This window comes from Panthera tigris, chromosome D2, assembly GCF_018350195.1.
Source record: "Panthera tigris isolate Pti1 chromosome D2, P.tigris_Pti1_mat1.1, whole genome shotgun sequence".
Classification (NCBI taxonomy): Eukaryota; Metazoa; Chordata; class Mammalia; order Carnivora; family Felidae; genus Panthera; species Panthera tigris.
The window spans coordinates 54,285,367-54,297,649 of NC_056670.1; the positions used below are offsets into that span (position 1 = coordinate 54,285,367).

The following is a 12,283-nucleotide window of genomic DNA, read 5'->3' on the forward strand; positions in this document are numbered from 1 at the left end:
AGCTCAACATCCATCTGGATACTCAACCCTGACTACATGTTAGTCACCCAGGGAACTTTAAAAATCCAGGTGCTTGAGCCCCACCCCAGAGACTGAGCGTGAAGCCAGGCCCCTTAGACAATTTTAATGTGCAGGCAGAATTAAGAATTACTGACATGTACAGCTCCTTATCACTAAGAAGCCTGAGGCATGAAATGTATGAAATCAATTTTACTCCTTGACATCCCCCTTTGCTTGCCCTGGGATGTGGGGTCCACTGGTACCTTCACTGGCAAAGGGAGTTTTCAGACTGTGTTAAATCTATTACACTCAGAATACTTTTACAAGCTGATAAACCTGAACTGATGGTTAGGGTGGGTTAGGAATACAGTCAGGGTTGAAAAAGACAAACAAACAAAACTGAACTGAGAGCTTAAAAACTCCATTATTATTTTTGTGCACCAGAATTTTCCATCTTGGCAATTACCTGCTCAACAATAGATGCCAGGCGCCCCAGTGCAAGGCCACACTCATCCCCCCGGGTTACTACGGCACTTCCAAGTTTCACCACGATTCTCTTCGCATGCTTCAGCTCACTGCGGTGGGCAAAAGACTTGCCATGTGTACGACTGAGGGGGACAGTGATAAAGGGGATGTTGCTCCAAGAACGAACATGTCTGATGGCTGAAGGCTGGACACGGTCTGTAGCTCCCAAAGTCAAATGCGAGCAAAAAGAGAAATGTATAACTTCTCATTAAAAAGATAAATATACAATATTAATCAGTTTAGCCAAAAAAATAGCTTTATCATCTTGATGGAGTAAAATCAGTATATCAAAAGGCAGTATATCCAGCATGTTCTTATTCCAGTATTGTGTGGAGTTTACACCCAGTACAGGTCCCAGATACACTCAAACACTGTGAACAATTTAAACAAAACAATCTTTCCTGAAGACATGTTGGCAAAATGTATCAAAAGTCTTAAAAATGTTCACATCTTTTGATGCAGTAATTCTAAGTTCAAAAATTTATTCTGGGGTGCCTGGGTGGCTTAGTTGAGCGTCCGACTTCGGCTCAGGTCATGATCTCACCACTTGTGAGATCGAGCCCCGTGTTGGGCTCTGTGCTGACAGCTCAGAGACTGGAGCCTGCTTCGGATTCTGCGTCCCGCTCTCTCTCTGCCCCTCCTTCGCTCATGCTCTCTCTCTCTCTCAAGAATAAATAAAACATTAAAAAAAATTTTTTTTTAATTTATTCTAAAAGACCAACTGGAGATGGAGACAAAGAGATTTATCACAAGCCTGTTCATCAGTGTTATACATAATAGGAAAAATCACAAGTGGAGTAAACACCAAAAAAAGTCAGAAGGATTAATGAACTTTCTAAGAATTTTTAATAACATAGGAAAACGCTCATGATACGTTAGTTCCCCCTATGTGTCTAAATGCATGGAAAAAAGATGAAAATAAATCAAAATGTTAATGTTTTTATTTTTTATTGAATTACAGGTGATTTTAATTTTCTTCCTAATTCTTATCTATGTCTTTCAAATTTAAGCAACAAAACACATTGTTTTCATCATCAGGAAAAAAAAAGCGTGCTTTTAAAGAAATCACACCATTATAAAAAAGAGAGTGAGCCTGACTAGCAAAGACATTAAAGAACAAAGTAATTGGTACTGGCACAAAAACAGACAATCAGATCAATGGAACAGAACAGAGAACCCAGAAATGGACCCACAAATGTATGGCCAACTAATCTTTGACAATGCAGGAAAGAATATCCAGTGGAATAAAGACAGTCACTTCAGCAAGTGGTGCTGGGAAAACTGGACAGCGACAGGCAGAAGAATGAACCTGGACCACTTTCTTACACCACAGACAAAATGTGATGGAAGACCTAAACGTAAGACAGGAAGTCATCAAAATCCTCGAGGGGAAAGCAGGCAAAAACCCCTTTGACCTTGGCCGCAGCAACTTGTTACTCAACACGTCTCTGGAGGCAAGGGAAACAAAAGCAAAAATGAACTATTGGGACCTCATTAAAATAAAAAGCTTCTGCACAGCAAAGGAAACAATCAGTAAAACTAAACGGCAACCGACAGAATGGGAGAAGATATTTACAGACGACACATCAGATAAAGGGTTAGTATCCAAAATCTATAAAGAACTTATCACAGTCAATACTCAAAAAAACAAATAATCCAGTGAAGAAATTGGCAAAAGACATGAATAGACACTTCTCCAAAGAAGACATCCAGATGGCCAACCGACACATGAAAAATGCTCAACATCACACATCATCAGGGAAATACAAAGCAAAACCACAATGAGATACCAACTCACACCTGTCAGAATGGCTAAAATGAACAACTCAGGAAACAACAGATGTTGGTGAGGATGTGGATAAAGGGGAACCCTCTTGCATTGTTGGTGGGAATGCAAACTGGTGCTACCACTCCGGAAAAGAGTGTGGAGGTTTCTCAAAAAATTGAAAACAGAACCCTACAACCCAGCAATTGCACTACTAGGTATTTATCCAAGGGATACAGGTATGCTGTTTGAAAGGGGCACATGCACCCCAACGTTTAGAACAGCACTATCAAGAATAGCCAAAGTATGGAAAGAGCCCAAATGTCCATCGATGGATGAATGGATAAAGAAGAAATGGTACACACACACACACACACACACACACACACACAATGGAGTATTACTTGGCAATCAAAAAGAATGAAATCTTGCCATTTATAACTGCATGGCTAGAATTAGAGGGTATTATGCTAAGCAAAATTAGTCAGTCAGAGAAAGACAAATATCATATGGCTTCACTCATATGAGGACTTTAAGATATGAAACAGGGAAGGGAAACAAAAATAATATAAAAACAGGGAGGGGGACAAAACATAAGAGACTCTTAAATATGGAGAACAAACAGAGGGTTACTGGAGGGGTTGTGGAAGGGGGGACGGGTTAAATGGGTAAGGGGTATCAAGGAATCTACTCCTGAAATCACTGCTGCACTATATGCTAATTACTTGGATGTAAATTAAAGAATAAACAAATTAAAAAAAAAGAACAAAGTAATTGGTATGAGTGGTAAAAAATCATAACCAATCCACCTATAAGTTTTCTCTCCGACATGGTAGCCTGATTTTAGGTGTCTATAACAATGATTAAAAAACCTGACAGCTTTCTAAAGGACAAGGAGTGTTGGAGTCAGACACTTTCAATCCCTTTGGATATCTGCTTATAAGCAATGCTTTCCTGATTCTTTCTTCTTGCAACACTACACAGGATTTCTAAGGAAGCAAATATTGCGCGCGCGCACACACACACACACACACACACACACACACACATTGCATAAAGTCAAAAAAGTAAAGCAGTAAGAGCTGAATGGCAAGCACTGAATCCCTTCCCCACTTCTCACAGATGTTAACTCCTCCTCCTGGCTGCTTAATAATTACCCATTAGCCCTTTCTCTCACAAATTAAGAGACTCTGAGCAGAGCACACCGCCACCAGTCAAAAAACTATGTTTCCCTAACTTTCTTGTACAGCTAGACACTGCCATGTGACTAAGTTCTGGTTAATGAGATACATATGAAAATGTTATGGGGATTTCTAGAAATTTCCTTCAAAAGAGAAGTGCTTCCTTCTTCCCTTCATCCATCCAGCTGCTTAGAACACGGGTATGAGGCTGGAGCTCCAACATAATTTTAGACTGTAAGGAAAACATCAAGAACTTTGGAGTAACTAAAAAGGAGGAGTGTGGATGCCTAATGATTTCACAGAGCTATTCTGAAAGCCCTGGACTGCCTCCCTTCTTAGAGAACCTCAGGTTCCTTTCAAAAGAGAGAGGGATGCCTGGCTGGCACAGTTGGTAGAGCATATGACTCTTGATCTCAAGGTTCTAAGCTTGAGCCCCACGTTGGGTGTAGACATTACTTAAAAATAAAAATCTTTAGGGGTGCCTGGGTGGGTCAGTTGGTTAAGCATCTGGCTCTTGACTTCAGCTCAGGTCATGATCTCATGGTTCATAAGTCTGAGGCCCACATTGGGCTCCGTGCTGGCAGTGCAGAGCCTACTTGGGATTCTCGCTCTCCTCTTTCTGCACCCCGCCCCCCAAAATAAATAAATACACTTAAAAAAAACCTTTAAAAAAAAAAAAGAGTGAGAAACAGACTTCTATCCTGTTTGAGCCATTTTAATTTTGGATTTTCTATTATGCACACCTGACCTAACTGTAACTGATACCGAAGAATGAGTGCACAGGCAGAAAGGCAAATGAAGCCTTGCTGATGGATGGTCTTACTCACAGCAAATGGACATTCTCTTGGTGGGACTCCTTGATTACAAGAAGGAAGTCAAGATGAGGAATACAGGTCCTCAACAGGACTAAACTTTACGTACCTCCTCCTCCAAGAGTTCTCTATGTGTCATTACAGGCAATTCATAAAAATTTGAATGAATTACTACAGTAATCATTCCAAGCCACTTTTTGGACCATTATTCTAAAATGGTACTATTGCAAAGTAACTTACTCCACTCGAATCAACCATTATCACCCTCCTTTACACTGACAGACAGATTTCCCAGCTATCTCTAGACCCACCACCTCTAACTCCTGATCACTAACTTCTCTAACTATAATGTGACTTCTATCATTTTCTCTATGCTGTAACAACGGGGGGTAAAGCGCGCAGAATCTTATTCTCGTGGACCAGAAGATCATGTGTGTTCTCCTCCCCTCTGCTTCCTTCACACACAAATCTTAGAATGAACATTTTTAATGAAGCAGTAAAGAGTCCTTTTTTGTGTCTCTTAAATTACCATTTTTAAAAGTGATTATGCTTCAGCTTTGTGGAGATACAAGATGATACGGTCTTTTTTTTTTTTTAAAGAATTTTTTTTTAACGTTTATTTATTTTTGAGACAGAGAGGGACAGAGCATGAACGGGGGAGGGTCAGAGAGAGAGGGAGACACAGAATCTGAAACAGGCTCCAGGCTCTGAGCAGTCAGCACAGAGCCCAACGCGGGGCTTGAACTCACGGACCGCGAGTTCGTGACCTGAGCCGAAATCGGACGCTTAACCGACTGAGCCACCCAGGCGCCCCAATATGGTCTTTTTTCACAACAGCTTGCAGTCTAGTCCCTGGCACAAAGCTGCTCACTAGGTCCATCCTCTGGGATAGAACTGGGACTCGGCACCTTACTGGACTCACAGGTGAGTTGTCTCTTCCTGCTGTGGGAGTCCCAGGGACTGCAGGGCTGGTTTGTGTTGGGGCTAAGTTCTGTAGAGAGTTCCCTTTTTTCACTGAGTTCACCAATACAGGTACTGTGGCTCAGTTTCCAGGGATATTATCACAAGCAACATATACATCTAGGTTTAAGCTTAAAAGCTGTACACATAATAATTCTGGCCTCAATGACTTATAGACAGGGGGTGGTAGAGGGAGAGACTTACTCCTCTTCGGTGTGGATCTGGGATCATTAGCGACTATTTACAAAGCTCTGGGCTACACCCAAGTATCATGCAACCCTTTGATAGCTATCAGGACTAGGACTGATAGCCATTTTTCTTTCCTGTCCCTGAAGGGCTTATCCTGTCCTGGAGAGTGCTGAGCATGGGTGGGGCAGCGTAAGAGGGTACCTTAGGGACACAGGTAGTGACAAGCTTGTCAGTCCAGGTGATCAAATGGCAGAAACCAATCACAATCTAGCAGACCAGGTTAGCATGAAAAAGGTTCCTGACCCACAATCTTTATCAGCAGAGATACTAGCACACCTTGGTGCCAGGCGGTCAAGGGTCATTCTGGCTGCAGCCAAGTGGGTCACAGCCGATCAGAGCTGACAAAGTTCAACAAGAAGAAACAACTATGAATAAGGTTTCAAGCAAATGAAGCCTCAGTCACATCCAGTGGATTCTAGCACCAGGGAGAGTTCTGTGGGATCCAGGGCTTTTTGGGTTTCCTGTTCAGCAATGCTTGTACCCTGCCAGATTGACCCTACCCTTCCTGGGGGCATTTTTTATGTTCTAGAGTATCACACTTTTTAGGGTCCATACTGAGGACCACGAAGGCCTTGATTAGTTAGAAAAAAATCTAAGATTACCCTGGATGGGTAATCTCTTCCCATCTTCTAAGGAACCTTTAGGGTTCTAGGTTCCTCAGAAAAGCCATCTCCTCCTGGTTAGAATGAGGGGATACTGAGTGTGTGTGTGTATGTGTGTGTACATGTGTCTGGAGTGGGGTGAGAAGAAGGTTGTCCATATTCCTCAAAAGTGCCACACACCATACACCAAGGGAAGAGAAGTAAGCTACCCTTTCAGCATTATGCACTGATGCTCAGCAATCAATGAGCCTGTGTTCCAGGCCTGAACAAGAGGGGACCCTGATAGGATTTCTATCTCCCTTCCTGGCCTTCCATTTCCTTCTGTGTTTACATGTACATACTTTCTCACTTTGCTTTTCTTATTTCTTTTCTGCTCTTCTGCTTATCATGTCAGTGAACACAGGGCTCCAGAATCCAGAAAAATCTGGACACAAAATTGAAAAATCTAGGGAAAAGATCAGAAAGTGCCTCTTTCTGTGAATGAGACCAATGAGAATAAGCAATAGTAAAAACTATAAAAATACTGAATATTTAGTATATACAGAGAATTGTGTTAGGTATTCACACACCTTTTACAGAGGCAGAGGATATATAAAAGGATGAGTATAGGTTCTGGAGCTAGACTGACTGGATTGGAATCTCAACCCTTGTGCTTATTTGCCATTACCTTACCTGGTGTAGGGGATAAAACAACTTGATGCATGAACAAAAACTGGCACAAAATAAAGACTCCATAAATATTAGCTGGTATTATAAAAAAAGGGTGTCAGCTATTGTTATCAGCATCACACTGAATTCTCGTGAGTTAAGTATTATTACGAGTTAGTTGTTAGTATTATCACTCATTTTATAAGTAAGGAAACTGAGGCCCAGAGAAGCTGAGTAACTTGTTAACATTACCAGACTGCAAAAATGGCCACAATACCTTAAAGCTTCTCCCATCAACAGATGGATTCTGTTTTCCCATCCTCTGACTCTGGGCCAGCACTATGACTTGTGTTGACTACTACAATGTAGCAGAAGTAACACTGCATAAATTCTGAACTTAGGCCTCAAGAGGTCTTGTGGCTTCCCTGCATGTTCTACTTGGGAACCCTGAAAGCATCATATGAAGAAGCCGTATTTAGCATGCTGGAGGATGAGAGGCCACATGGAACAGAGATGATTCATCATCCCAGCAGAGGCCACCCAGACCTCAACAATCAGACCTGAGCCAGTGAGTTCTGACACAGACACAGAACCACCCTGCAGCCGAGCCAGGCCCAACACAAAATTGTGACCTAAATCTATAGTTGTTTTATGTAACTAAGTTACTTAGTAAGTAAGTAGCACAGCTAGTTTTAAAACTCAGGGAACCTGGCTCTAGACCCTGATCCTTTATCCCTTATATTCTTCTTTATGTGAATGGGAAACAGAGGGTTTTTTCCTCTGGATAGTGATAAGTTTGATTAGTTGATAAGTACGACCTCTTACAATAAGATCTAGAGACAGATTACTGATAAGATTTACTTGATATCAGGGAAAACAGCCCCGCAAAACATGACAAATAGCTTTCCAACAAACGCTGCTGGAATCACTAGATATCCACAGGCAAAACCATGAACCCTGACCTAAACCTTACACCTTCTACAAAAATTAACTCAAAATGGATCACACTTCTAAATGTAAAATGTAAAACTATAGAACTTCTAGAAAAAACACAGGAGAAAATCTTCAGGATCCAGGGCTACACAAAGCTTAGACTTGATCCCAGACACACAATCAGTGAAAGAAAATACTGATAAATGGGACGTCATCAAAACAAAAAGACCTTTCCTTTGTGAAAGATCCTGTTGAAGGACTGAAACAACAAGCTATGTGTAAACTGGGAGAAAATCCTTCAAACCAAGGGTCTGCCAAGGACTAGTATCTAGAAGGTAAAGGACTCCAAAATCTCAACAATAAAAAAAACAATCTATTTAAAAATGAGAAAGAAATGTTTCACTAGAGAGGATATAAAGACAGCCAACTAGCACAAGAGAAGATGTTCAACATCATTAGCCATTAGGGAAAAGCAAGTTAAAACCACACTGAAGGTATCCTTTCACACCTATCATGATGGCTAAAATCAAAGAATGACAACATCAAATGTTGGGGAAGATGAAGAGAAAGGGCACTGCTCACACGCTGCTGGGGTGAATGTAGACTGGTACAGCCATTCTGCAAAAAGTGTTTAGTAGCTTCTTATAAAACTAAACATGCAACTACCATATGACCCAGCAATTGAACTCTTGGGCATTTATCTCAGAGAAATGCAAACTCTGTCCACACAAAATCCTGTACACAAATGCTCACAGCAGCCTTATTCATAACAGTCAAAACTGAAAACAACCAGATGCCCTTCAATGGATGAATAGTTACACTAACTGTGGTATACTCATACCATTAAATACTATTAAGTAATAAAAAAGAACCAACGTGGATGGCTCTCCAGAGAATTATGCTGAGTAAAAAAATCCATCTCCAAAGATCACATACTGTATGACTTCACTTACATAACATTTTTTGAAATGACAAATTATAGAAATGGAGAATAATTAGTGATTGCCAGAGGTTAGGGATGGGGAGGAGGGGCAAAGCTATAAAGAGAAACGTGAAGGATGTTGTGGTGGAAACATTCTTATATTGACTATATCAATGCCAATATCTGGGGTGAGATATTGGAAAAACATGTAAAGGGCATCAGGATCTCTCTGTATTAGTTCTTACAACAGCACATGAATCTATAATGGGCTGAAAATTCAAAACTTAGTTACAAAAAAAAAGTAATGAACAAAAATAGCCTGTAGAAATTTTTGGGAGAACTACAGGTAACACCTTACTTGAAAAACTTTTAATTACTTAATCAGGCAGAAAAAACTACACAAAACTAATGTGTACAACTTAATGATTCTGTAGATAAGTATATACCTGTGAAACGATCACCACGATTAATGCCATAGAGCTATCACCTCCAAAAGTTTCACTTTATTGATAAAGTACAAACACTTTCACCAGTAGGCTGCTTCCTTGCTTACTGTCTTTGCCCAATTCTGCCAAGTTACTTTTTTTTTTCTCCTTTAAAACCTTGCTTGAAACACACTTCCAAACTTCTCATATATGTCTAAGTTTTCTATGGTACGTACGAGATCTGGAGAGGGCTGTGGACTGGACCCAGGGCAGGAGACGCTGGCGGAAGGCCTGGAACCCAGAGCGGTAGACTTGACTCAACATGATGCGATGTGGTCACTGATCAAAGTATCTGTCGAAAGCAGTTTTAAAAAAGATGAAAGTGAAAATAAGACACAATTAATTTTATTTTCTTCCACTTCCTCATACTCTCAGAGCAAGAATTGGACTCTTCTGCTCCAACTCCTCTGTATCAGGGACACTTCCACCTGCTCTGTATGTAGAAAAGAGACAACAAATGGCTCCTTCCCAGGTCCCAACTCTATCCTTCCTTTCCTAGGACCTTAGTTTTTATGTAAGCAAATGAAAACTACGGATTATAAATGTTTATAAATGTTCGGAGTGACAAAAAGGTACAATGTTGCTGTATGGATACTTAATCTTCACTACAATTCCTACACAATTAGGGAGTCTTAAACAAACAAAAAACAGATCTAACATCCAATCAGTGGCCTTCTCTACCTTCCTGCTATCACCTCCCAAAAGAACTCTGTAAACCATGTATTTCAAATGTCTGCTTGACCCTAGCTGACACAAGAAGAGGCTGGAAAGGCCAGAGGCTACTGCCATCTTTGTCCCTCCTGCCCACAGAAATCTAAACCACACTCTTGCATCCCTGGGAGGGGGTGCCATGCCTGTGAATGACTGGCATTTCAAATGACTACGGGCACATCTTGTGGAGGATGAGCACATGGCTAGAAAAAAACGAGCTGGGAATATGGTAGTTATGGATTATGGTTAGGGGCTCCCTCCTACATATACTCAGAGAATAAGTCACTCATTATTGCAGCTCTCATGCTAAAGAGAATTGCTGTTTTCACAAGATAAGAAAGATACTGCACTCTCTTTGCTTGCAGGCTTCTTTTTAGCTTTTGCCGTATAGATTGGACGGATTTTTTCCAACCCTCTTGAATGTGTCTCAAAAGACCAGCAGTCAGCCCCATAGTAAAGTGAAACAAGGAGTGGCATGTGTTGCTCTACAATTTATACTGCCCAAAGGCACACAAAGGGGAGAGAAGAGATTGGCAGGATACATCTATTGTAAAAGACAGGTCATCCAATAGGCATCTGAAAGTGCTAAGTGCTGTGACTTCAGCACTTTGTTGACTTCAGTTTGTGACAGTCTGGAAGATCCCAAGAGAAAATTATTTGCATAACACTGAGCATGACAAAAGCCCACGGTCTTGTGTGCTGCTTATATAAATCCCTTCAGTAATTGTTGCTAAACAATTATTTACATACAAATTCTCTAAGAGGAACACCAAACGAGTAAAATAATCAAATTGTGACACTAAAATTCCAGTTCCATCTCCTTCATGAAAACTTCCTCGGCAACCCTAGCATCCGAGGTTGGATATAATTCTACAGATCGGCTTGTAACTGCTTCATGTATTACTGTTGCTTTTCCCAACAGGATCAGAAAGTTCCCACTGACAGCATGGTAAACTGTTCAGGGAACATAGATTTTGGAGTCGGACAGATTTGGGTTCCAGCTCTGCACTTGCTAGCTGTGTGCCTTTTGGAAGGTTACTCACCTAGATTTCTAAGCCTCAGTTTCCTCTTTTGTAAATCAGGAACGGTAACAGTAAGGACCTGGTGGGATTACTGCGGGAATTAAATGAGACAATACGTGGAATGCGTGGGAGCAGCATATGCTCAACAAATGTCAGCTGTGCTCCTTCTTTGAGGCACTAAGGATGGCCTACCACTTCCTCTTTATTTCCTTCAGGATGTGTCACGGGCACAAGAATTCAATAAATATTCTGACAGACATAATCACTAATTATACTGACTGTGTACCTCTCTCTTATCTAAGAGTAACTGAGAGCTCTGAAAGTTCAAGGTCACTAACTTACTAGGTTCAGCGCTGACCTAAAACCCAGCCTTCCTGGCCTCTCCCCTGTAACACACGGCCTCTGACTGCAATGGATGCTCTCAATAAGCAGACAGCTGATTCCAGGGAGCAAAGGGTACGTTGTGTCTGTGTGTCTAGACTCCATGTCATCCATTGGAAAAAGTTTCCATGTTTTGACTCAGGACATTTCTCAAGTACCTCTTTTACTCGTTTTAAACAGAATGCCCTTATCTTACTGACTTAGAGAACTGAACCTTAGTCCCAACAAACTTCACCCAGGAACACGGGCTTGGTATAAAGCTCACCACTCCAAGACAAAGACCCGGTGATACATCTCGCCCCCTCAGAGAGCAGGGGCGAATGATGCGGGAGGGGCGGGGGAGGAGGGAAGGGGGCGGGGAGTCTGGCGCGCCCTGGCGTGCCACACTGCAAAGGGCGGTCGTGAGCGAACTCCCCCGCTGCTGGGGGCCTGGTTTTGAAAGGGAGGGGGTGACGAAAGCCCAGGCGGGCCGCGGGGGACCGCACACGGAGGCCGCCGACAGTCGGCGTGTGGCCAGTTACAAACCAGGGCACATCACCAGCAGCGAGGCAGGTGCACTGGAAGCTGGCTCCGGACTCGCGGAGCGAGAGGTGTCCGCCGAGCCTTCGGGCCTCCACTGAAGGAGCCCTCAGCTCCTCCGTGTGGCTGTACTCAAGGGCGACCGCGGAGGTCGGGTGTCCCAAGCTCCTAAGACCCTAAGGCCTCCCCGCCCGGCCACCTGGGAGCGTCCCGGCGGGCAGCGCGCCCCGGGCTGCTCAGCCAGCCGCCATCGGTCGGCGCGCGCCCGCGCCCACACCCACACCCACTCGCCGGGTCGGCCTCCCGCCCGGCAGGAGCCCTCGCAGCCCCCGCGGGCCGGCGCGCACCCCTTTCCCCGCAGCGGGCCAGGCGCCGCATCAGCCCCCGCAGAGGCGCCGGCGTCGCGCCATCCCCGCCGCCATCTCCGCCGCCGAGTGCCTACCTCACAACCAGCACCCGACCCCGCCGCACCGCCGGCACTGCACGCCGGGCCGCTTCTGGCGCCGGCTTACTCCCCTTTTGCTTCCGTCCACGTCCCGCAAGATGACGTTACGTCAGCGGCGGTGGA

At 43.2% G+C, this 12,283-nt stretch overlaps 1 protein-coding gene across 4 annotated transcripts in view; it reads right to left on the reverse strand.

Moving 5' to 3' along the window:
* The window catches only part of ALDH18A1 (aldehyde dehydrogenase 18 family member A1), a 41,598-nt gene extending 29,315 nt beyond the window's left edge, over positions 1 to 12,283 (reverse strand). For 2 of the 4 annotated variants that reach the window (XM_042960627.1, XM_042960625.1), the window contains exons 1-3: positions 12,158 to 12,283; positions 9,259 to 9,374; positions 467 to 681 (exon numbers count right to left, since the gene is read on the reverse strand). In XM_042960627.1, coding sequence (XP_042816561.1) covers positions 467 to 681; positions 9,259 to 9,346 — 303 coding nt within the window. In that variant the 5' untranslated portion in view covers positions 9,347 to 9,374; positions 12,158 to 12,283. Of the gene's footprint in view, positions 1 to 466; positions 688 to 9,258; positions 9,375 to 12,157 lie in introns of all 4 variants that reach the window. The other 2 variants (XM_042960626.1, XM_042960624.1) reach the window with 1 other exon arrangement.